The sequence below is a fragment of the Zonotrichia leucophrys genome, chromosome 2, assembly GCF_028769735.1.
Source record: "Zonotrichia leucophrys gambelii isolate GWCS_2022_RI chromosome 2, RI_Zleu_2.0, whole genome shotgun sequence".
NCBI lineage: Eukaryota > Metazoa > Chordata > Aves > Passeriformes > Passerellidae > Zonotrichia > Zonotrichia leucophrys.
In genome coordinates, this window is record NC_088171.1 from 140,099,883 (window position 1) to 140,126,037 (window position 26,155).

The following is a 26,155-nucleotide window of genomic DNA, read 5'->3' on the forward strand; positions in this document are numbered from 1 at the left end:
GTAAGTATGACTGGTTAGGGAGGTCAGGGATCTTCAGTGCCCAGCACAGAACACAGAGGTTTGTTCAGCCTTCCAGAACAAAATTGTGTTTCACCCCACAGTAAGCCCACTAGGGGCAGGAGTGCATTTTTCACCGATCTCTGTGAAAATCCAGTGATGTGGTGCTGAGTTAAAATACCTGGGGGAACTGCAGCTTTTTCAATCCCTGAAGTGCTTCTTTCTGATGGGAGTCACCTTTACTATATGACAAGAGCAAAACTGGAACTGGAACATTAGCTGAGTTCTCTGGGCTGGTGGGGAGCCAGCTGAAAGCTCTGAGAAAATGGGTGATGCCACCCAGTTCCCTGCGCAAATGAAAAACAGAGGAAGTTCTAGGAGAAATTGGTTGACAATAAAGGCTAGATCTGGGTTCCACATTGTGGAAGACTGGACAAGCAGGTAGAAATTTAGGACAGAGAATTTATAACTAATCTATTGTCAATGAAGAGATATGGACAACGTGGCAATGGAAAATTTAAGTAGTGAGTGAGTGAAAAACAGCATAGAAATCATAGTGGGCTTTAGAGATAGAAAAGCAGAAGCTCTGTAAAACGAGCTGTGTAATGCCATGCCTTGGCATTAGGTGCAGATGTCAGGTTACATTGTTTGTATGTAAGTAATATAACCTGAACTAATGTTAAAAACAGCAAATAGTGACTTCATGTGCCTTGATCAATAGTCCTGCACTGTATATTAATTTAAATTAAAGTTTTTGAGGAAGAGGTAAAAATTACCTCTAAGGAGGAACAAAGGGTCCTTTGAAAGAATTTAATATTATTAGTGATCTTTATTGAATTTAACCTTGTTACTGATATTATTATTATGATTGTGATTATTTGCACAGATATATATATATACAAGTTATAAATACAATGAAGAATAGCTGCTCATTTAGCTACCTCTGACACATGCTGTTTCCACTCTCCTCTTTTTTTTTTTCTTTTTTTCTTCACTACTCAGTGATGCACGGAGAAGAGATTTTAGTTATATTGCACTACATTTTGAGGTTTTAGTACTTTCAGGCTTTAGTATCATAAAGTGTTGTGGAAAGAAGCCTGAAGCCATCTGTCATGTGATATCTACCTGCTAAGTAATAATAAGTATGTCTGCAGTTTATTTTGGGTGAGTATGATCTGCCAGGGCTCAGTTGCCTGTAAAAACTGTGTAGACAAATCCAAAGTTATTATGTTTTGTAGTGGGATAGTTTTTGATAATTTTTTTTAACTTCCTAATGTGTTGTACATTATTAGTGATATTATTATTTACATTACTTCTACAGTCTTTCAATGTAAATGTTTCTGAATTATTATTTTTTTCATAATGTGTTTTTTATTCTGTCAGACAATGCAACAGGCATAACCTTTCTCATGGTATACTTGTCTGAGATTTCTATTTTAATAGCTCTTGGAGTGAGGTGGAATCAATCTTCCAACAGTGATAAAAATGAGAGGTGTGGTAAGCTTAGAAAATATCCTGATTTGCATTCTTCTTTCAACATTCCTATACATTTGATGCAAATGAGTTTTGACATTTGTAGTTTTATAGCTGTTGAATGGCACTATTTAAGTAGGGTAGGAAAAATCCACAGAGAGGTATATTAAGGTACTATTCAAAAGACATTAATTATCTAATTTATTAACTTGTCTGTTTAGTTAATGTCAGATGCTTCAGTAAGTATTACTAGACAGTGTGAAATGAGTGCTGTGAGGTATTTGACTAAGCCACAGGAATGAATACCTTCTGAACTTCTGCTTCATTGGCAGCATTTCACAGTTTTACTCACTTCATCCTGGCTAATGTAACTGCAAATGTTGGTTTTAGTCATGACTTTTTTTATTACTTACTGAACTCTTGGGCTATGGAACTCATTAACTATGTCTTTACACAAATGATTATTTGATTTACTAGCAGGGTTTCCTTGAGCTTTCTGGAGGACACTTTAGGTCTTGATTATGAGCAGAAGAAGAAAGAAATGATAACTATGCTGTGTGGGCATTTTCCCTCAGTGCATTATGTTTTTCCTAAGCAATCTTTGTCTTTTTTTGGCTCTTGCAGGTTTTTCTGCTTTTGCAGTCTGAGGGTAAAAGCAAAGTTTGTTGGAAAGTACTTAGCTTTTCCACTTTAAATACTATTTTTTTTCTTGCTTTGGGGATGACTGAACCCTTGAGCCCAGTGCCCCAGCTCCAGCCAGTATCAGGACTGAGCATGTAGTCCCAATAGGTCTGGGGGGATCAAGCACAGGGCTTGGCCAAGCAGGTACTAATCAGCCATTTGTGCAGATGGAACTGGTCCCCTTGATGCCTTCATTGTTCTATGTGTTCTCCCCAAACTACCTTTCAATGTTTTTAGTTCCTCTCCTAAACATATCCCATTAGATCTTGCACAGTCCCCAGGTACTCTTTCCTGTATCCCCTGTCTCATGGCCCCCTAAGCTGTGACCCACCAGTCTGAGCCACGTTATGAAGTAAAGTCAAGTTATCCAAATGTGTTGCTGATCTCAGAAGATAGAAGCAGGATGAAACCTCTGTACTTATTGTTTAGTTTCTGGGTCTATGCTGGAATTACACAAGAGGTAAAAATGAAGTTTCTGCACACTTTTGTTTTCTTCTGTTCCAGTGCAGTGCAATATAATATTGAAGGGTTGTTTGAACTGCATGCAACCAATTTCACTCCAAAACTAATAGCAGTGCAGCAATCCTGTTTAGTACAGCACACTCCCTGGTGAATGAAATTCCCTGCTCAGAAATAACTAGCTCAACATCTTCTACCTTATCCTCCATTCCAAAGTGTAGAGATAACCCTGGCCATTAGTCTTAAGCATCAGTTTCTTGATGCTGCAAAATGGGAACATTGCCTACTTTGTAGATAGGTTATTTAAACATTGTGGAGTACTTCTGTATGATAGGTTTCATTTTTGGACATTTGTAAACAAAAGCCTGCATCAGAAAATACAGTGAGGTTCAGAACTATTGATGGCATTTGTCTAAATTCTAGGCTACTGCTTACATTTCCCTAAAAGATGTCTATAATACTGAGGCTAATATTTCACCTTTGCAGTGTCTGTGGGGAGTGTGGGGATGCATTACGTTGTCATGGATGAAACAGGATGCACATCTTCTATCATTAGCTGCCTCAACCCTAAGGACATGTGCTCTGTGTAGGCTATTACTTCAGGATTTTTTTTAATTTACCTTTCAGTTCTGGGCTTACCATCTTGAGAAATGTGTTTGTGGCCTTTAGTGAAAGCTGCCTTTTGGCACTGAGTGACATGCAGTGACATTTGCAGTGACATGCAATCCTTTGACCTGATTGTCAATAGCTCTTGTGTGTGTGGTGTATACCCGCTTGTTCTAGCACTTACTAATCAACTAAAATAATATTAACATAGAAATTAATCTATTTTCTATGCATCTTCAAGGGGAATGGTCCCAGATCCCTACACCTCCCTTGAGAAGTCAGGGTAATCTTTGGACCATGCTTCAACATTATTAGAACATTCAGCATTATTAGAACCACTACAAAGCTTTGGCAAGCATTTATTATTGTGCTCCCCTCACCATGCTACTCTGATCACTCTGAGGTTGCTTAGCCCAGACATTATTTTGTAGACCTGGTTTTGGTTTCAGATTCAATCACCTTGGCTTTGGACTCAGTTGGCTTTGTTCTGCCCAACCTTAGCCCAAACAGAGAATGCATGATGTCTCTCTCTCAGCTTTCTCTAGTGAAAGCACCACCCAACCATCTGAACTTTGCCAATAGGGCTCTCATTAAAATGCCTAAAGCCAGTGGTCTTAGTGGTTTCAGTGGTGGTTAGACCACCATACTGATATGTGCTAAAAGATGTCTGCACTGGACTCCATGTAGAACCTGCCCAGCAATCCTGTCCCCATCCATGTTAGGTCATCAGAGCATGGGGTTTTTGGCAGTGATTTTTATTTTAATTTGTGCCACATGTCATGGCTTTCCATTTTTTCTGGAACTCCTCATTTTCTCCCTCAACTTTAGGTGATGAAAGTATTTGTTATAATAAGGAGATGAAGTAGACTTGTCAGAATATATCATTGCTCGCTCTGATATGTGAACTTTGGATGCTGCACCCAGGCCATCTTGGTTTCTGTACTTTTCAGAAGGTAGAATTTGATGAGAGGCATCCATTAGGCTTCCAAGCTAGACTATAAACCTGTGAGCTGCCATGCAGAGCTTTGTATATTAGAAATTCCTTGTTAAACACTGGAGGACTTACAGGAAGACTCTGATGCAAGGAAACTCTTGGGTAAACTCGTCTTTACTGTCCAGAACGTTTAGCTCATTGTGCTGTGGATGATCAATGCTTATTCCAGGAATTCATCCTGAGGATTTCTCTGGAGGAAATAGCTATTGCCTCCTTTGAGTACTACTTGCAACTTGGATTTCGTTCTGCAATGGCAGTACTTCTATGGATCTGGCTAGGGTAATTTGGAAGACTCCTTCCCGGCTCTCATGACTGAAAAACATGATGGGAAGTATCAGCACTGACATGACAGAATTCTTAAGTGCTTTTCCTTTGCCATAATTTGGTAGTTGCTTTGGAGAAAACAAAGCAAGCTACATTTAGAGATTGCAGCATTTACATCTGCCATCTGGCCAAATTAAATAACACGCAAGTGTGTTCACATAATCTGAATAAGTTAAAAATATACTTTTGAGAGACAGCTAGCTTGAAACTGAACACCTGGAAATTACTGTGAAGCCTGGAACTGGGAAAGAGTTCATGTTGAATTGTACACTTTGATCCTGACAGAAGAAATCCCAGGGAAGAGAGAGAAAGAGAAATTGGGAGCAAGAGGTTGATTTTAACCTAAAAAAGTCTCTCTCATGTGTTTGTAACTGCCTTGTCTGTTCTGGATAGGTGTAAAATTTTGTTTATTTGCATTAGCCTGGGTTGAGAGTGAGTATTAATTTGGAGGTTGCTGGATGTCTTCTTCAATTTGTGTATTCCAGATGATATTCTGATATTATTTCAGAATAAACCCGTGTTTTATTCTGAAAATAGAAAGCTTGGCATTAGGAATGATGATGAGTCTTCATTCTTACCCAGGAATTCCACTTGCTTAACTCCTTGCTCTGCTTTACTGTAGGAGGGAATGCATTTCTTCCTGGAATGTAATAATATCTGATTAAGGTTAGGTACTACCTCTCATAAATGTTCCTGCTCAAGTAGAAGCGGGGGATTGGAGAGATTCACTTTCTGTCATCCAAAATGTCCCTCCCTAGAAATTCTCCTTGAATGCATCTACTTTATTGAAGTGTAGACACTGTGTTGACAGTACCAATACCTAGAAAATCTGCAGTTTGGAAAAAGAACAACTTTCTAGCTCTTTCTACTCTCTGAGTAGAATAAGAGACTTAGCCTGTCTTGGACCTCAAATGAAGTTTCATTTTAGTCATAAAGTGATCCAGCTCCTAATATTAGAACCACTCAGATTGACAACCTGAGTTAAAAGATGCTTATCCTCATATCCATAACCCTTGAGTTATGTTTCTCCTCATATCTCTGCACAGTAAATATGTATTATGCTTCATATATCTGAACTATTACCAACTGAAAACTTGTCTGGCCTCTTTTTTTCCCTTGGTAGCTTTCCCCCCAGGCATTGACCTTTTTTTGTGCAATTTATTCTTAGTTGAAGTGGGAGGCTGCTATTCACATTCTTGAATGATGGATTAATAGAAGTTCAGCTGAATGAATGGTCTTTCATTATCTTCAGAATGATTTTCATCTCTTCAAGTCATTAGCTCTTGAGTATCCATCCAATCAACAGTGCACTGGCATGGCTGGATTCTGCTGGCAGCAAGAGATGTTCCCATAAGTCAGATTCAGGGTCTGTGTTGACATGTTTCATAATTGAAACACTTTCATTACTACCCTGCTGAGACATTCCTTAACAGTTCTTCATCCTCAGGCAGCATGAATTCACACAGTCTGTAGGCTCACTCAGGACCATGTACATTCTAGGTAAACATCTTGGTATGTCATGAGTGATGCTTGTCTTTGATATAACAGGGAAGCCACATAGTACAAGTTGAAACTCTGGGCCACTTTTTAAAACTTGTGTGGCAATCTTGAAAGAAGAACCAAAAAAAGCTTTCTGAAGGTGGTAGCAGACAGATATATTATTAAAGACTGAAGTGCAAGACCAGGAACCTCTTGCAGCAATGTGTACTTGTAAAGGATTGATGCATTCATCAGCAAACTCATCATGGATTTGCATACCCTGAAGAATCTTCTTTGCTTTATGCTATGCTCAGTAAAATGGGAGAGAAAGGTTAAAGTTTTGGTATCTGTTTTCAGAGTCTGTGAGATGGCCTTTTCTTGAATACAACTGTAAGACATCCAATTTTTGGTTTTTAAGTTGTCTGCCTTACAAGTTCTCTTTCAAGGCTGCTCTTTACTGTTTCTCGTTTGAGGAGAGTCTTGTTTCATAGCCTGTCTCATTCATCTGTTGTTAAACAGCAAGCATGAGCTTGTACTGAGGAGAGATGATTTCAGGGTCATTTCCACCCTCACTGCATGGTCAGAGATCTTCATGTCCCTTCTGGGTCTGTTGGTGCAGGACTCTGGTTCTGGGCTGCCTCGTGGTCAGCACCCATTTCCTGTGCCCTGTGCTGGGTAAGCCTTGGTGTTCCAGCTGAGTTATGTCCCTTGGTTTAAATGTGCCAGGTTGTAGCTGAAATGGAACTTACCTGGCTGTGGGGACAAATTTTCTACCTCAGAGGTGTTCTCACCTGTCTGGTTGGCTGTGCTGATAATACTACTCTGCAGGTAAGGAGGGAGTCCTGTTTCCTTCTCTGACTGCTCAGTTTGGGGTGTGTGTGTCTTTGGCTCATTGTTCTCCAGAGCTGTGGTATTCTTGTACTCTGCCCTTCTGGAGTACTCAAAGGATCTTCTGTGGAACACTAGCACTAGCTTGGTGCCTGAGTATATTTAGTTTCCGTGTATGCAGGAAAGTTAGCGGAATTAGGGCTGCATAGTGGTCCAGACAGCTATTTCAGAAATTAAATTCATGTCAGCAGAGGCTTTGCTTGGATTTGATTTGCTTATGTGGTTAGAAATGTGGGCTAAAATTTCTGGTCTCTTGCAGTTATTTTTCTAGTATGATAAAGGAAGGGAAAACTGTAAATTTTGAGCAGAGGGATTGTGCTGCTATAGCCTGTGAAGTACCTCGCATATCTCATCTCTTCTCTCTGTACCCTCAAGACATTTCAAACTCACCATCCAAATTTTGCTCAGTGCATATGCAGGGCAGATCAGATCAGCAAGGGGAAGCAGAGAGTGCAGCCCCAGGCAGGAATAGCCCCAGGCACCACCAGTGATGGTGGCCAACTGGCTGGTGTGGAGCTTGGCAGGAAAAGCCCTGGGAGTCAGGAGACCCTGAGCCAGCACAGACATATGGCACAAGGGAGGCAAACAGATGCAGGTCACGAAGGAGCCTCCTGGGCTGCACTGGAAGGAAGCTGTTAGCAGATTGATGGAGGTGATTTTTTCCCTCAGCCTAGCCTTGATGAAGGCATACGTGGAATTCTATCTGTTGCTGGGCTGACTCCCCAGTAGAAGAAAGATGTGGACTTACTGAAAAGAGTCCATTGAAAGGTCATGGAGATAGTTGAAGGTTTGGAGCATCTTTCACAAATGGAGAGGTTGAGACAGTTGGAGTGTTCAGCTTGGAGGACAGCAAGTTTGAGAGATATCTTTCCACTGTGTAAAAATACACTCTGGAATAAGTAAAGAAGGCAGGGATTCTTCTCAGTGGTGTTCAGGCAAAGGACAAGAGGCAGTAGACACAAACTAAAGTTACTGTAAATTATATTTAATCAAAGAAAACAATTATTTTGCTATGAGGATGGTAAAACACTGGAGGGGGTTACTCAGGTTGTGGAGTCTTAGAGACTCTTTAACCTGACTGGACATGGTCCAGAGCAATCTGCTGCTGTTGCCCCTGCTTTGATTTGGGCAGTTTGACCAAACTCAAGAGGCCCCTTCCCACCTCCAGTACCCTGTGATTCTGGGAGTTGAGGTTTCCCAGAGTTAGGTATTTACTCAGGCATCTCTGCTAGTTAGAGAATGGAAGAATTGCTACATTCAAGAGGGCACAAATTTCATCCTGACATTTTCTAGATTGACATGTGACATCCTAAATTAGTGATGCTTCTAAAGATCACTGTATATTTGTATTTATACAACCATATATACTAGTTACATCATGAAAATATTATTTCAAGAACTGCATGAAGTTTATATAAGGCCTTGAATTTGGAAGCCTTTTGCACTGCATTTGTGTTGCACCATCCTTTTTGTTTCTAGACACACTGTCCATAATACCATATGTACTTAGATCTGTAATGCTGAGCTGTAGTTTAAGTGTGCTGTTGCAGTTTGTTTCAACTATTTTTTCATTATTTCTGTGTTAACTACTTTCATAAGTATGCAGACTGTTCTCTCAGCAGGTTCTTCTCTGTTACTTTACCTGTTGTGTTATGAGCTCAGGAACAGACCAGAGGGATTTAGACATGCACCTTAATTAATGTTGAGGATTTCTGAGTACCACTTTTGTCTGAAGTGCCCTGATTAACTGTCTTCTAGACAGCCAAAGAAAACTGTCAGGGATTTCATACCTTACTAAAGAAATAGGAGAAATAAGCCTTTTAAATCCTGGCATATTTGTTACATAGGAATGGTAGATAAGTATGACCATATTAATAAAATATACAGTTTTCTGTCTTGAAAAGTAATTTAGACCTTGAGACAGCTGTTTCATTTAAAACATTCATGCACTCAGATGCAGAACTGAGAGGAAAGAGAAGCAGAGAGTTATCGCTGTAATCTGCAGAAGAGTTTCTTAGGTTTCATGTACTTTACAGGAGGATTACTGATCATCCACAGTGTAAGTTGTGGCTAAATGGACACAGTGTATTGCTAGGCTGGGCTTCAGGTTCAGGAAAGATTTCAGCAGCATGCTTTCTTCTGTGTTGACATGCTGTCTGCTGGAAGAGAAATTATAACAAATGTTTTAAACTCTAAATTTAGGGGGATTTAAAACCATATTTTTCTGTCTAGGTGCACAGACCAGGAGTGTTTAGTATTGATAAGCTGTTTGGTAAGCTGCTGCAGACATTGTGTTCTTCACTGCTATCAATCAACAAAGGCCTGCAAGGAGACATCAGCACTTTCTTTCACAGTTACTTTTTTGTCCCTCAAAATAAAATGTTCACATTTAGAAAGAAAGTTCTAGAAGTTTTTATAAACTAGTGACTACTTACTGCAGAAGTACAACTGTCATTGACTGTGTATGAAAAAGTGCACGGAAAATGGCTCTATGCTTCCTTTTCTCACACTTGAGAATTATCACCAGTATATATAAGCAATTAATGTGTTATCAACTAGTGCTTTGATTAGTTTTGTGGCCTTAAATTCAGAAAGTATGCTATAAATAGTATTTAGCAACTGCTGTGTTTTGGAAGCAGAAAACTTTTAAACTACAATACTCACAGTCAAATGTGATGTGATTAGACACAACACATTCTGTAAATCTTAATATTCCAACTCCACCAAATAACTAATTTGTAGGCTTGCCAGTTGGGCTATATTAGTTTCCTGGAGAGGAATAAGGCACATGGAAAAGGGCTGGCTGGTTTTTCTTTTTTTCCTAGGGACCAGGGACAAACTTCTAACCTTGTGGGGCTGCTCATTAAACCTAATGTTCCAACATTTGGGTTCTTCAAATTCAAGCTGTGGTTGAATCCAGTTTAAAGAGCAGCAGTTATGTTATATGCATTTGTCTGGTCCATAGGCCTGACATATGGGATGTGTTAAACTGAGGTCCAAGTGCAAGGATGATATCACCAGCGCAGAACAATAATATCAATGTCAGAAGTGTGGACTAGTGAGTTGCTGAATTTTGGAGCTGGACACTGCCTCATGTCCTTAATTTTTTTAACCCTTTTTAATAAAAGATGTGACATTTTGCTAATGTAGATTTACACTGCCCTTGTCCTCAGTGGTGCTTCTGCTCAGTGTGGTGCTGTCAGTTGCTGTGGAGGACTGGCTGTTCTCTGTCATTCATGCTTTATTCACAAGGTATTTTTCACTCATTGCTGGCATCAAGCTTCTTGCCTTTTGTGCTTTGTTATCCCATGAACGAGTCTTCTGTTCATACTGTATTATTATTATTCACCTCTACTTGAACTTTCTTCCTCTCCTTCCATCTATATTATTTGACTTTCCACTGTGACGGGGAGTAAGAAAGGAAACGACATATTGCAGACTCAGAAAGAATTATAGTCTTAACTTCTAGCAGAAGTGTGTGTTTTGGCTCTTGAAAATGAGAACAGAGTTTCATACCAAGGGGAGGCAAAATATCAAATGTGTTTCTGTGAAATGTATCATAACTACATGCAAATTGAACTGGTTTGTCTAAAGCCTTGAGTCCTCCCATGTGACAGTGCCTGTATTTGCAGCTTCTCCCTTTGCCTTTCAAGGAACTTTCAAAGAGTAGTAGTATTAACTACAGGAATCAAAATACCCTCCTCTAGATTAAAAATTATAGTTTTGTATTTCTCTGTGAGTAAGGCTTGCAGGTTTTTTAGGTTGAGCTCCTGTTTTTACCATTGCTCACTTGCTCACAGCACGTGTGTGGAAGAACGGCCGCAGGTAGGGAATGCAGCCCTGGAGAGGTGGTCAGTGTTTCCAGGAGCTTGTCAAGCCTGCTGTGCTCTGTGCAGCCCCCACACTGTCAGAGCTCCTCTCAGGCCTCTCTCTACACTCCATTCCCTTCAGTGGGGTGACTCAAGGGTCCTGTTTTGCAGGCTCCAATAACACTCCCTCTATCCCAGAAAATTCTGTCTGGGTCTTTGTTTCAGCATTGCCATTACTGGCTTCACTCTCAGACAGTTTTGGCATGGTTTTGAGAGTGGTGTAGCACTTGCATATTGGAAGTGCCAGCAAATCACCTTCAGTGTCGAGGGGCTTGAGGAATCAAATTCAGAAAACTTCATCTGGCAGATGCAAAGCTCTTTCAGTGCTGGCTCTTTGAAAAATTTCCCTGAAACCAAGGAACCAAAATTCTTCGTGGTGATTTGATTTTTGGTGATACTGAAGCAGGTTTTGGGCAAATACCTCACCCTAAAACATTGTTGGTAGCCCTTTGCTCTATGTTGGTGCCTTTGAAGGTGAAATTTTGAGTCTGTGCCTTCTGTGAAAAGCAGAAATGAGCAGGCAGAGTCCCTTCCTCCTCAGCTTTCTGGCAGAGTGGCAAGTTCCTTCTGCCAAGTAGTGCTAGGAAGATTGTGCATTAATATTTTACTTTCTCCCCCATAAAAATTCTCCTCCAATTGTAAGTGAAGCAACTGAAGACAGTTGCTGGTGTAAAATATACAGGTTGTTGTTCTAACTTTACAATTTGTGCAATTTTGTTATTTTTGCTTAACTAAAGATCACAGGCTCTGTTATTGTTTGTTGTGGAATGCAGCACTTGAATCAGAATTATGGTTTCTATATGACATTAGGAAACATGATATAAAATTTGGTAACTGGTCTTTTTCCTACTGTCCTACTTTTGAAAGTGGTGAGTATTGTATGCTTCAGAGGGAAGTGGAGCCTTCTGTCTCTCTACTCTTTTCTTGATGACTAAATAAAAGGGAAATAAGCACACTATTGAACCTGATCGCACTATTGAACCTTGTAGTAGACTAAAACACTGAGTATTGAGAGCTTTATTCTATTGAATGATATGCTGTCATCCTCCTTTAAGAAAGGTTGTTGGGAAAATTGCCAATTAAAATTGTGTATATACTTGAAATGCTCAAAATTACCCTCAAACCCTACAGGAATTCATGACCATGTATGACTGTATGGAAAGATTATTGAAAAAGACATTTGCAAGAACTGGCAATGGAAACTGGCTAAGCACAGTGGGGTACAGAAATTATTTGCTACACACTGTGTCTTTTAGACTAAATTCATTAACTAGGATGTCATGGTGTTTGTGTTCCTATCAGGTTTTAAAGATTCTATTACCGCATTATTCTGTTTAATATCTCACTGTTGTTTATTCCCTTTTAGGGAACTTTCTACAGTTCTATTAAGTACAACAAGGAGAAAACATAAGCAAAGTAGTGGGTGTACAGAAGTAACAAAACCTAAATGTTTTATGCAGAAAAGATGCAACAAGTATCTCCTACCTACGAAGAATGAAACAAATATTCACACTGTGACCTTGCAGTACAATCTTGGATCAAACCTCACAAGTTTCTTTAACAGAAAATAATAATTGGATTATACTATTTGCATTGATCTGATGATGTGGAAATAAAACATTGAAAGGAATGTCGTTATTGTTTTCTTTATTCTTTGAATTTTGCTTCACCTCATGAATTTACTAAAACTGATAAAATCTTTCGCTCCAAAGCCATCACTACAGGATTAAAGAAGCCTTATAGGCAAAACTTGTTGATATGAAATTATATGAATTATTACCAAATTTAATAACTGGGTTTCATACTCAGCACAAGATTTTAGAAGTAGAGAAGGAAAATACAACCACACAAGTCCTCTTATCCTCCTTGGGCTGTATGATTAAACTTCTGGGATAGCACTGAAAGGTACATCTGTGCTATTGTACAGCTGTTTGGATGTGAATCAGGAGTCCTGTGCTTTCATTCTTACTGGTGTTGAGTAGCATTTTACTTTGCCAGTAGCTCTATTGAAGCTTGCAATGCTAGTCATGGCCAGTGTGAGAATGGCACAACTGTTAATGGAAGACAGATACTGCAAGCATTGCAGACTGATGAACAGGAAGTTTATTTGCCAAAGATATTTGAAATATTAATTTTGCCATGACTAATAGATTCCTATTAAATCACAAAACAGATTCCAGTCCCACTGAAATCAAGCGAAGTTTTTCTGTTGACTTCAGTGACATAAAGATTTGGACCTCTTTTGGAATTATGTTCCAATTTAAGATCATTTTTCTGATGCTTACTAAATGTCCCCCAGTGTCAATACATTAAAATGTGTTGCCAATTCAAATAGTGTTGTCTTGTACTGTAAAAGCTAAAATAAAATATTTGCTTTGGCATCATTGTAAGTGGAATTTTTGTCATGTGTTTAGAACTTACTTTGCACTGCAAACTGCACGTAGGAAATGTTCCCTGTTCTTCTAAAAATATTTGTAGTGCACGTTTAAGACATTAACTGTAACTTTATGGATTGGGTTTAATGCTCAGTGGATTTACACTACAGTATGAATCTAACGCTTAATTATTACCAATGGAACTCCTTCTGCACATCAGATTGGTTTTGCCTGTGAGACTATGGTTTTGTATTTAATGAAAAGATTGTCATTAATAATATGTTGTGAAAGTTTAAAGTTGCTAACCATATGTTTTATTTTCTCTGTGTATCAGGAGAATTTCTTGGGAGCTAATGCAAACACCTTTTAGATAATTTCTCACTGACTTCTTTTATTTGCTGAACATCTCTGCTCAGATCAGTTTATTTCTGGCAGTGTACTTGCTGATTCCTGTTAGCACCATGTTGAACTGTTAGTATTCTTTGTGAACTAACTTATACAGTGGATCCTGACAAAAATTATAAAAGCTGGGCTGCAGCTTACTTCACTAATCTATTTTTGTTTTTTACTGTATTGAGGGTCATGATTTTCATCCCTAAATGGTTTGTGATGCATCATATCTATTCTGCTAAACCTGCTTTAGTTTTTCTTTCCTACTTTCCCTCTTATTCTATAGCCAATCTGGTGTGGAGTTTGTATTTTTGTATTTCAAACATAAGCTCTCATTTCTTATCCCTGTGTAGCACCATTCCTTTGTTTCCCTCCCTACAACACGAGTCCACTGTTTCAGGCACCTTAATTTTACAGTCACAGATCCACTTCTGTAGAATATGAAAATTCTGTCTGAGGTTCTGAAAACCTTTTCCATTCCCTTTCTTCTCTTCTTGCCATTTTTTAAAACTGAATGTGGCACTTCTGTTTAGGCTTCTTAGTTGGCACATAGTGCAATTTGTGTCTAATCTCTACTTCTGTTTCTTTGATTTTCCCACTGGTTAGTTAAGCCTTAGACACCATTAACATGTACTGCTAATTGTGATCAGAACTTTTCTGTTGTTTAGCTTGTTGGTTTTTTTTTTTTAATGCTCTCACATTTTTCTGTATATTGGTAAGACTAAAGCTTCATTCTCATGCCTGTTCTCATAGAGACTGTGAATTTGAATCTGAGGTCTTTGCATTTTACCTCTATCTCCTACTTAGGTTTAATACAGCATATTTAATTGGCCTTCAGTTCTGCTCAACTCGCAGGAGAAAGAGTGAGATTCACTTCTGGATTTACAAGTCTACAGTGGTGCCTAGTGGTTTTCTATAGGGCTTTTGAGTTCTATAGAAACACCTGGTTTTCTCTATTGCCTGTGAAAAGGGCCTTGATAATTGTTTTATATGTCTGCATCTCTAGGTAGCCCTCTCTGCACTGTCTGTGCCTAAGGCTATGTGTCATGCACTGTGTATGGGGACTGAAATTGTGTACGTGCTTTGGGAGTGAAAACCAACTCTTGGTTTGGTTGTGCTATATGGCAGTTAGTATTTTCTTTCTAAAGTATTTCTAGAAGGAGGATTTCTTTTCATAGGCCTCCCAAAAGTAATTTTGAACATTTTAATGAAAGAACTGAAGTAGATAATGGCCAGACTATTCTATAACTGAAGTTAGAACAGGCACGTTTAGTCATTTTGCTTTTTTCTATGGAAGAAAGCTTTAACTACCAAGCTTAGTGGGTGGAGGAAGGCATATATTTATTGGATTACAATTTTATTGTTGAATTAATAATTTTGATTTAATTTTAATGATTTACAGGAAGCCTGTTTACCTGTAAAACTCCAGCAATTGCAGATATTGTGATACTAGTAGATGGTTCTTGGAGTATTGGCAGATTCAATTTCAGGCTTGTTCGACTGTTCCTGGAAAACTTGGTTTCTGCTTTCAATGTGGGATCTGAGAAAACAAGAGTAGGTAAGGTGCCACACTTTTTTCATAATATTTCTCCAGCAGTGTAAAAATGTTATCATTTCAGGATAGTTAACAGCGTAATGCTACTCTTTTTTGCAAGATTCATCCTCATCTAGCACTAGCACTTCTATCATCAGAGTAATGCTGCTGGAATGTTTGTAGTATTAATTCTTCACTGTTTACTGTGATCCTCCACTTAGTTAACTCTAGTGCAATGTTAGTGAACAATGAAAACAGTGGAAACAGTCTTACTGACTTCAATCAGCTTTAGCCTGAAACACTTGCAGTTTAATTTTTGCTGGCAGAATGTGCCAATGGATGGCTTTTCTTTTGCTTTAAACTGGCTGAAATGTTATATTTCTGATCTGCTACCATTCAAAAGTACATTAAGTAAAATTGTTATTCTAAAGAATTTTTGCAGTGTTAGTAACTGAAAAAGTTTTGTATTTCTTTGCTTTTCATTTAATTAGCACTTGAGTAAAAGGCCTTGAAAGTGAATTGTGGAGTTGTCACCTTGAACAACTTCATGCTACTTTTTGTTGTCAACCAATGCAGATTTTCTAGTATGGTAGCAAAGCTACTTGCAGTAAGCTGATTGTTAAGGTACTGGAAACCAAGTACATAAAGTCTATATACTTGAGAAAACCTGTTTTATCTTCTGCTGGATGACCTTCCTTTGTGGCTCTTTAGGTCTCGCACAGTACAGCGGGGATCCCCGCATTGAGTGGCACCTGAACGCCTACGGCACCAAGGAGGCTGTTCTGGATGCAGTCCGTAACCTGCCCTATAAGGGAGGGAATACATTGACAGGTACTGGGGATGCTCTGGCTTTTGCCTTTTATTAAAAAACACATTCTGCTGCACAGCCCACCGAGTGCCAGTGCTTGTTATGAAGGGTAGAAAGGATGAAGGGGTTTTGCATCTTGCCAAGGGCTTTCTCCAGTGTCAGTTAAGCCTTTTCTGAAGCGCTTGTCCATTGGCTTCACTGGGAATCAGGACAGGGTCTCATAACACAAAGTTACCTAACTCTCTGTACTGGAAGTAAAATATTTTACCTGCTGGGAAGAAAATGCAAAATCCATTTATAATGTTCATGCACAGAGCTTTATTTTGGAGAAGGAAAGAATGTTGTTTCAATATTTGACAGCTGGTAATACTAACTTTACAAATGACCACCCAGGGCTTTTAGGTTTCCATTGACCTTTTAGTAGTTAAAGCACTGAAGCCTCGGAGACACTTAGTGATGGATAAGGGGAAGATGCCTGACAATCTGGGAAAAGTACAGTCTCTGAATACAATTCCAGTGTCATCGAAGCAGCAGTTAGTAATGTTGGAATGTTATACCCAAAGACCCACACATGGCTTTAAGTAAATTGTTGCCTTTTTTCTTTCCCCTGGCGGGTAAGGAGCAGAAGAAACAATAAGCAACAGTCTTTATTTTGGTAGAAGGAGTGATTGCAGTGGGACAAAGGACAGAAAACTCTAGTATGATTCTAGGAGTGAGATTACTGGATGGTAGGAAGTAGTAAATTATCATGATTATTTTATGTGGCCATTAGATGGAAATGAGTTAGAAATGTTAGCTGTACAAGATTTAAAAGAGTTTTCAGATAAGATCTCATGGTGATGTGTAAGTTTGTTCTGGAGCTGTTGTTCTTCTTTCATTTCAAATAATTAACATTTATTAAAATCAGATTTTCCCTTAGAGTAAACAAAGCTTTTTTTTCAGCTTGTAAGTTGGAAAAAATTAAGAAAAACAAACAAAAGTAAGATTATATGTAGCATGAGGATTTACTAAGCTATCCAGAGCATGTGCTTTCATATAAGCAATATAGGGAGAAGGAACTTTCTGTTCTAACTTGGTAGAACTTGGTCGAGTAAGAAAAAAAGATGATGTATTTACAGAAATATCAATTTAGGTTTTCATAGCCAGTTTAAAATACATTGATTGATCAAAAGGCTGCAAAAATAAATTTCAGCTTCTCTGTGATTTAAGCTGCTGTTAGAATTTAATTTTTCAGTAAATAAATTCTTTTATGCTTATTCTTCATCAGAATTTTTACATTGATTAGAAGAACAAACACTGTGATGTTGGCAAACTAATGGATGTTTCATCTGTAAAAGTCTTTTAAAATGTTTTCTTTTTTAGGTCTCGCCTTAACTTATATTTTGGAAAACAGCTTTAAGCCTGAAGCAGGTGCAAGACCTGGGGTATCTAAAATTGGGATACTGATTACTGATGGGAAGTCCCAAGATGATGTAATCCCTCCTGCTAAAAACCTACGAGATGCTGGCATTGAACTGTTTGCTATTGGTGTGTATTCTGCCACATCCATGTACATGTCCCATGTCACTCTGGTGTATTTGTATCTGTTGCTGGCTGTACTAAGGAAGTGTTCTTTTCTGCCTTATTCATCATTAATCATATCATCATTAATTTGTATATTTTATAAGAATTGCTTATAACGTTGTTATAACTGGAATTTATTAGTATACATGGATGCTACATTTTCATGAGACAGCTGTAAAGATGCCACTTACACTGCCAGAAATTAACATCTTGCATTGACATCTTAAAAACAGAGTAACTTCTAGTTGGTCATTAAAACAGAGTTTTATATTATTATTTTTTTATCAAACCCTGTGTATACAAGATTTTTTCTTTTTCATTGCAAATATTTTATGTATTTTCCTTTCCAATAAAAGGTGTAAAGAATGCAGATATCAATGAACTCAAAGAGATTGCCTCTGAACCTGACAGCACACATGTCTACAACGTGGCTGACTTTAACTTCATGCATACCATTGTGGAAGGTCTTACCAGAACAGTGTGCTCACGAGTAGAGGAGCAGGAAAAGGAAATCAAAGGTAAAGAGAAACAAAATTTAATGTAACTTATGATGAACTTAGAGCTGCAAATCAAATACCTGCAATGCTAAGCTGGCTTTTGGCACTAGACTCACGCTATATATTCTTTTGCTTCCACTGTCAGGGAAGTTATCTTCCTAGCTATGTTTTATTCTTGCTTAAACATCTATGATCTTTTGCTCTCTGTTTTTAGTAGAGATAAATATTATGGTATTTGGTAGTACAAAAAAAAAAAGTGCATTCATTCTGCTGTAAGTATTTCCAAGTGGCGGGTAAGGAAATCTTTCTGTAATACAGAGTTTTGGGGATGAATTAGTTTAACAGCTGCACATGGAATTGTTATGTTCGTGCTATGCTTTCCATCTCCTAACTTAATGTATTTACTGTCTCATAAGTACTCAGGAGTGTCAACTATTTAGATTACTTTGTCCCTCCTCTTGATGGTTTTTTTCTCTTTCTGATTTAATACACAAAAAATATATATTGGTTCATAAGAAGAGATAGCAGCAAAGAAAATTCTTCTTGTCTGAAAAAGCCTCCTCTGACTACAACTCTTTTGGCTTTTCTGAAGAAAAGAAATAGCTATGAAAAAATGTTGCACTTTGCCAGAAATACAGTTCTACCTGAGGCCTTTCTTTCTGAGAGGTTTCAGTGGGTTTTGTTTCTATTTATTGGTTTGTGATTCCTTAATAGCACAGAAATGCTGAGTTATTTTCTCTCTCCCTCTCACATAATATATATGGATATATGGAATATAATATACATACACACATTAAATATAATATATATATTCAATATAATATATAGATATATGTAATATATATATCAATAAAGAAGGCTCTCTTGAGCAGAAGAAAATGGAAAAACCATGGATAGATGAGACATCTTTGTGGAAAATGATTACCAGAGAAGATCACTATTCTCTGTGTCTCTTGAGAGGGCTGACAGCAGTATCAGTTTCCAACCTGCTGAGGAGCACAGGAGATCACAGCTGTATATGTACTTGTATGTTTTTCATGACTGGGAGGAAAGTAACCTGGAAAAAACCTCAGCAGAATGGTCTGAAAATAGTGATGGGAAGAAGGTCAGGAAGGTTTAGTGTTTTATTTTTGTCTTTTTCATATAAAAGTTTATGAAAAACCAGGGAGGTTTAGTCCCAGAGAAGCTCCTTGTGCAGTACTCATTATTACTTTGTTTCCATTGAAAATAACCTAAATAAGTGTGCAGTAGCCAATTATTTGATTTTCTGATGAGGGACAATATTTAGAGCTTCAGCAAATATAACAAACCAAGCAATTATTGTACAGAAGGGAATAAAAGTTTGTGTTGTCCCCAACCTAGGAACAATTGCTTCTCTTGGGACTCCCTCGGATTTGGTCACATCAGAGGTAACAGCGAGAGGCTTCCGGGTCAGCTGGGCCCATGCACCAGGCAAAGTGGAAAAGTACAGGGTGGTGTACTACCCCACTCGAGGAGGACAGCCAGAAGAGGTAATAGGAGCTAAAGATGCCCAGGAGGTTTTAATGCAGGAGGGGCAACTAACGAGACAGGAAACCTGTGGTCCTCTTTTAAATGCACTCTGAAATTCCCCATGAGGGCTTCAGAAAGGAGGTTGGTCACACTGCGTGGTGACAAAGGTTAGGTAGCAGCCAGGCTACATGTCTGTCATACAATTTAAAGTGAATTAAATGCTATAATAATAATAATTACTGTCAGGGTGTGGGGTGAAGTGCCTGCATTTTTCCTTACTACATATGATTACTTGAAACAATTCTAGTGACACCCCCTGCACCACTCTTTTTACATGAACAGAAGAGGTAGGAGGTGATGGTAAGTTCTAGGAAAACGATATTCATAAAAGGAAGATTGTATATTTTGGGACATCTGCAATTGGTCATTGAAGATTTGGAGGGAATTGTTTGGATGGGACTTCAACATTTTGGAGATGGAAAAAATGCAGTGGAACAAGCTTTTGACTCCAGCTGACAACTTATCAAATTGAATGGAAATGTAGAAGAGCAAAAGGATTTAATTAAGGTTATATTTTGTTTCCTTTTGCACTAGAAACTAGCTTAGGAGGGATATGTATTGATGGAATTTTAAAGTACTCTTTGTGTGTGTACTAAGGGAATATTTATGATGATATTATATCAAAAAGTGCCATGTATACATCCTTAAACTGTATTCCATACACTTTATTTAGCTAAGCTCTTCCTTTGTTCTGAATGGCTATTCATATTAGATAAGCATTTTGACTATGTATATGGTTGCTGTTTTTTCAGACACTTTACTGTATATAAATGCAACATGAACTGAACTTTAGTACACTGTAAAAATCGCCTGAAAGAGGAATTGATTAATTTTATGATGATATAGTTTGCTTGCTTGATGTATATTTAGTTAAATTTTCTTTTAAACAGGTTGTGGTAGATGGAAGTGAATCAACAGCAGTTCTGAAAAACCTGATGTCTTTAACTGAGTACCAGATAGCTGTATTTGCTATCTACTCCAATGCTGCCAGTGAGGGCCTCCGTGGAACAGAAACCACACGTGGGTATCCTTAGTGTGCTTGTTGCAGATTTGACTAGTCAGATTTGATTAGTCAGACTGTATAGGCATTAGTCTTGGTGAGAAATAAACACCAGTTTAAAAAGAAGGCAGTCTTTTTCAATTTGCCTTATTTTAGTGCATTTGCCTTAAATGAAATTTTGTTTTAATAATTCTGGGCTAAGCTCCTAAGTCCAAATGCTCTTTGGATATTTAAACACTGAGAGAGGTTTTATCTCTGGGCTGAACTTTGAAGTCAGTTGTATTGAACCCTAAATTAGAACATTCCTGTGTTTGGGTGTGGAGCCAAGTTTTACAAACTAGATTTGTAGCTGGAGATGATCTGATGAGTGGAAATTTAGGTGGGACCTGGAATACCTGCATGTGATTCCCGCCAGTGCCAAAGATTGCAAGGTAACTCTGTAAGTTTCTTTCTCAATGGTTTATTTATTTTCTCTCTCTAAAATTATTCCTTGGGATATTGTAAGACTTAATACATTTACAGCTTAATGTGTTTGTATACAAAGTTCAGAGGTTTTTTTTAGTAAATATGAAAATATTAGGAATGGAAGTAAAGAGTAACTTTATAGTTCAGACTAGGAGACAAGAAGTCCATATGTGATATATCAATAGCTGATATCTGCTGAAAGAACAGAGCAGCAGGGCTCAAGAAAACTATAGGATTTCTATAGTGCTTTACCACCTTCCTGACCCAAGTGATCAAGGAGCCAGCGCTCTGCTGCAGCTCATACATAGAAATGAGGAAGAGCTGATGGTGGAGGTGGAGATCACATCCTACAAGCTCAGGAAAGGTCACTACTGGCCAATTGGTAACCAGCTGGCTGGAGGCTTGCATGGATAATCAAGAAGCTTGTAACAGAACTCAGACATCAAAAAGAAATGTATAAGTGATGTATAAGAAGAGACAAATGACCCAGGAGAAGTATAAAGCTGTTGTCTAAGCTTGCAGGGGTAAGTTTAGAAAAGCCAAGACCAACCTAGAGCTGAATCTGGCAAGGAATGTGAAGAGGAAAACAAGTTTAACCTTATGCATTTCAAAAAAGGGAAGTGCAGAGTCCTGACCCTTGTGAGCGCCAGCCCCATGTGTCACTGCACACTGAGGGTGCCCAGCTGGAAGGGAGCTCTGCAGAGAAGGACATGGGGGCCCTGGTAAACAGCAAACTGACTGTGAACCAGCAGAGCACCCTTGTCACCAAGAAGGCCAGGAGCCTCCTGGATTGCATTAGAAAACAATTGCCAGCAGATTTATGGAGCTGATGATTCTTGCCCTCTGCTCAGCACTGATGAGGCCACACCTGGGTGCCTGGTCTTGTGCTGGGTTCTCCCAACACAAGAGAGATGTGAACTTCATGTAGTGACTTCAGTGAAGGGCTGTAAAGATGATTAAGGGCTTGGCACATCTTTCCCAAGAATCTGAGACAACTGGACTGCCCAGCCTGGAGAAGAGAAGGTTCAGGTGAACTTGTCATTGTGTCAAATCCCTGATGTGAGAAAGTTCAGAAGAGGAGTGAGCCAGACTTTTCTCAGTGGTGCTTATTAGCAGGACAAAAGTCAACAGACACAAATTAAAAGCCCATGAAATTAAATTTAAACTGAAGAGGAGACAGTTTTATTGTAATGGTGGCCAAACACTGGAATAAGTTGTCCAGAGAGGTTGTGAAGTCTGCATCTCTGGACACATTTCAAGCCCAACTGGACAAGGTTCTAAGCAACCTGCTTTATCTGAACCGGACTGAACAGGGAAGTAAATTAAACGAGATGACCTCAAGAGATGCCTTTCATCCTCAGTGGTTCTTTGATTCTGTGTCAGTGCTAATCTTCTCAATCTGAAAACAAAATAGAATCATATAAGATTATTTTAGACTTTTCTTTTAGTCTCAGTCCCCCAAAATGTCATCTCCTGCCATGTTATACCCCACGAGGCAGTGTTAGGACCTGTTTAATTTATTGAAGCTTACAGAACAGTCACATACTGAGCCAACAGGATTGTTCTGTATTGCACCTGGTATTCCTTTGAAGTCACCCAGTCAAGTTCTGACAGAGCCCAGCCCTGCTGGCTTTCAGAGATTTGATCAGATCATACCCCTGGGTCCTGCAGCATCAAGTATTTTATACAGCTGTCTTTGATAGTGGGTTGGAAGTAATAGCCTGACATGTGCAAGAATTAATCAATCCACATGCTAAAAATACCTGCAATTTTAAAATATTTTTTAACTATTCTAATGAAAAATTATGGAAAATTGTAGTTTACATTCCTGCCTGTGTGAGAAATACTGACTGCAGTATTAAAATAGTCACCAATTGCATTTGTTTATCTAGAACATTGAAAATAGTTTACAGGTATGTGATATCTAAACAGATAGATGCATAATGTAGAGATAAGTAGAAAGTTTTGTGATTTCATCATCATTTTTAAATTTAAATAAATATGAAATTCATTCACATATTAATTTGCTAGAAATATATATTTTACCTGGTTTAGTCTATTCCAGCTGGTTTAGTTTATTCCAGCTGGTTTTAGTTGGTTTAATTTATCCCTATGTTACCTGAATATTAGGATAGTCAGGTAACTGTCCAAGACGCAAACCAGCATTATCTGCTAGATATTTATATTTGAGATTCTGAGCTCTTTGGCTGAAAATTCCACCACAAAACACCGCATTTTATTTCCAGTCACCTCTTTGTCAGGTTTAATATATATTGTTGGAGTATCTACCGGTTCCTGTTGAGAGTGAAAATGCAGCTCAAAAGTTACAGTTGGAGGACACTTTTCCTATAGTTTTTTTAGAATCAAAATATGGGGAAGAAGAGGTGATGGATACTCTATGACCCTGGGGAAGTTTGAATAGGAATGAGACAATGTGGTGCAAGGTGGCTTCAGGACATCTTAACATGTAATTTGTTGCTGTGGGTATTAGAAGTGTGAGTGGAGCTCTAAGCAAGGAGAATGAAGTATATTTGAAAATGTTCATGGATAGTTTCTCCCTGTAATTAGAGAAATTGTGAGAATTCATGGGACTATCAATCAATACAAGAACAAGGGTTTGAGTAGGATGGAGGTATGTTGAGAAAGGTTTGGAGGGGTAGGTGGAGTAACCTGGAAGTGGAAACCTCAAGAGAAACCTGGGTTGAAGTTTAGCCACTGTTTACAGCCAGGAATGACAAACTGACTGAACAGCCTCAGGGATGAGGCTGCCATGGTTCTATCAGAGCTGAAATGGTTGTATCCGTGACTGAAATTAGAATTTCGTCCTGAATATTTGTGTGCAGGTCAGATTCTTCAGAATTTCAAATAGAAAAGGTTCTGTATTGGTTAGCAATTGTCTTCTGTTCTTTCAGACCATTTCAGTCATTCTAGGGACTATTCTCAATGTATAAATTCTAAAGGAGAAGTCAAAGTTTCTTCATATTTCTCCATATTCATGCATGAATATTTCTCCATATTCATTAATATTTTGGTGGGATTCTTCAGTGGTGTACCAGCAGTGGAGAGGCCATGGGATGTTATTCTGTGAGAAGAATAAAGTGAGGACAACCAGGAAAGTGCAAAATACTACTCTAAAGAGTTACAGAAATGCAAAGAAGCATTTGGAAACTCAGATTGATACTGTGTTCTAGTATCCATGCCTTAAATCCCCGAGTAAATCTCCTGATATTGTTTGAATTTCACTCAACCTGCTCTCCCTCGCCAGGGTAGCATTTGCCATGATTTGCAACGGATGACCTTACCCATATAATCCCACTGATACAGGCCTTGGTGCCAGTTTGGAGAGTCCAGGCCTTAAACAGGCAGCAGTTTACAGCCAAAATCTTGTGCTCATCCAGGGTTTTTCTAGGCTATTGTACCTCATGCCTGTCACAGCCACACTCCAGTTTGGGAATTGGACCCTGAAAGAGCCATCCCTTAAAACTCCTCCTGGCTCCTAATAGAAACCGTGCTGAAATGCTTTGTGAGACATAAATCTGCCCTGGCATTGGAATTGGTTTGGGTTAGCATTTCCTTTTTTTATCTGATTCTGAGTTCCTTTATGCACCAATTAGATATTATTTGTAGGATACAGACAGCACTTCCATGCCTGGAGACAGCTATATTCCTGTGTGTTTCCTGGGGTAAACCAAAGTGTTTGAAGAATAGCTGGTTGCTCAAGTGAAAGAACTGAAGCGTCTGTCTCTTGTTCACTGCAGTTGCCTTGCCCATGGCCTCAGATCTGCAGCTGTACGACGTGTCCCAGAGCAGCATGAGGGTGAGGTGGAATGGGGTCCCGGGTGCCACGGGGTACATGATCCTCTATGCTCCACTCACAGAAGGATTGGCAGCAGATGAGAAGGAGGTGATGTACTGTGCTTTCATTTGAATAGCATTTAATAAAAAAAAAAATTAAAAATCAGTATTTTAAAGAACAAACTAGTAGGTATTTTTAACTTCCAATATGATCAGCAAATACTTGCGTTTTTTCCATTACTTGATTGAGTATTGTATGCGTCACAGGCTATGAATAAAGTGCAAGTGCCAATTGGTTATTTCTATGTCATTGTCATAAAAATGCAACAAATTTAACTGAATTTAAGTGACTCTTTTGTAATTTTATATAGAGTGATATTGTATCATCATATAGAACTAACACTCAAAGAAAAAAATCAAGTAAAACTAAGATATTTCCTAAGTGTGTCAGCAGAAAAATATGAAGTTTATTAAAGTCCTCATCAGGACCTTTAAGTAAAATTTGTAGGTCTGAAAGAAAACCATTGGTTTTCTTTTCATTCTGTTCAGCCTTTATCTTTAAATGTAAAGATAACATCTTTCATCAAAAGTGATTTTAGAAGACATTCTTTCAAAGGAAAAGAAGGGGGAATAAGGTAAATCATAGTGTTCTGTCACTAACATATAAAACCAATGGAACTTTGGTCTAGGATTTTAAAATTTCTACACTCAAGTTTATATATGTATAATAAAGGTTATGTACATTATCAGTGTTCAAGCAAGAACACTATTAAGCATGCAGGGGCATGTGAGCTTGTGAAGGGGGCATGAAGCTGCTGAAAGCCAGCACAGACTTGTGCTCACTGCCAAAGCAGTGCCTGTGAGCACATAATTCTGTTAAAAGTGGAGCCTCCCTGGGAACTGGCTGCTTCAGGGGGACTGAGCTTTACCCCAAAGAAAAAAGTACAGCTCATGTTAATGTGGATATATTATTCCACAAATAGGTGGAAAAGGAAAATGATACAAATAACAACAAATCTGAGCCTCAGTGTGCCTAGAAATCAACTCCTCCAATGAGTGATGTGATTTTCAGATTTGTGACTGAAGATGAACCGAAGTGTAGATGGGAGTGGGAATAAGAAAAAGTAGATGGGAAAAGCCCTTGGTAGCTGCTCATTCTGGAGAGGCATATTTTATAATTGCTAATGTGATTAGTCATTTTTAAAGTCCTTTTACCTGTATGCTGGCTTATGGCTTTTTGAAAGTTTTAATTACTGTGCAAAATCTCAAAACCTTGGGCAAAGCACCACAGGCAGTGTCAGACAAATGCTCAGTAGAAAATTTGATCACGTATCTAATTTCAAGTGTTTAACTGGTACTATTCCTCATTGTAAACTAATTCAGAAATAATGTATCTTTTTTGATTCA

At 38.5% G+C, this 26,155-nt stretch overlaps 1 protein-coding gene across 6 annotated transcripts in view; it reads left to right on the top strand.

Moving 5' to 3' along the window:
* Positions 1-26,155, top strand: part of COL14A1 (collagen type XIV alpha 1 chain) — a 113,582-nt gene that overhangs the window by 19,215 nt on the left and 68,212 nt on the right. For all 6 annotated transcript variants that reach the window (XR_010439245.1, XR_010439246.1, XM_064706603.1 and 3 more), the window contains 7 exons: positions 14,938-15,093; positions 15,781-15,900; positions 17,240-17,404; positions 17,797-17,958; positions 19,300-19,448; positions 20,379-20,508; positions 24,712-24,857. Coding sequence is in view for 4 of the 6 variants with exons in the window: in XM_064706603.1 (XP_064562673.1) it covers positions 14,938-15,093; positions 15,781-15,900; positions 17,240-17,404; positions 17,797-17,958; positions 19,300-19,448; positions 20,379-20,508; positions 24,712-24,857 (1,028 nt within the window). In the remaining 2 variants the exon portion in view is untranslated. The remainder of the gene's footprint in view (positions 1-14,937; positions 15,094-15,780; positions 15,901-17,239; positions 17,405-17,796; positions 17,959-19,299; positions 19,449-20,378; positions 20,509-24,711; positions 24,858-26,155) is intronic.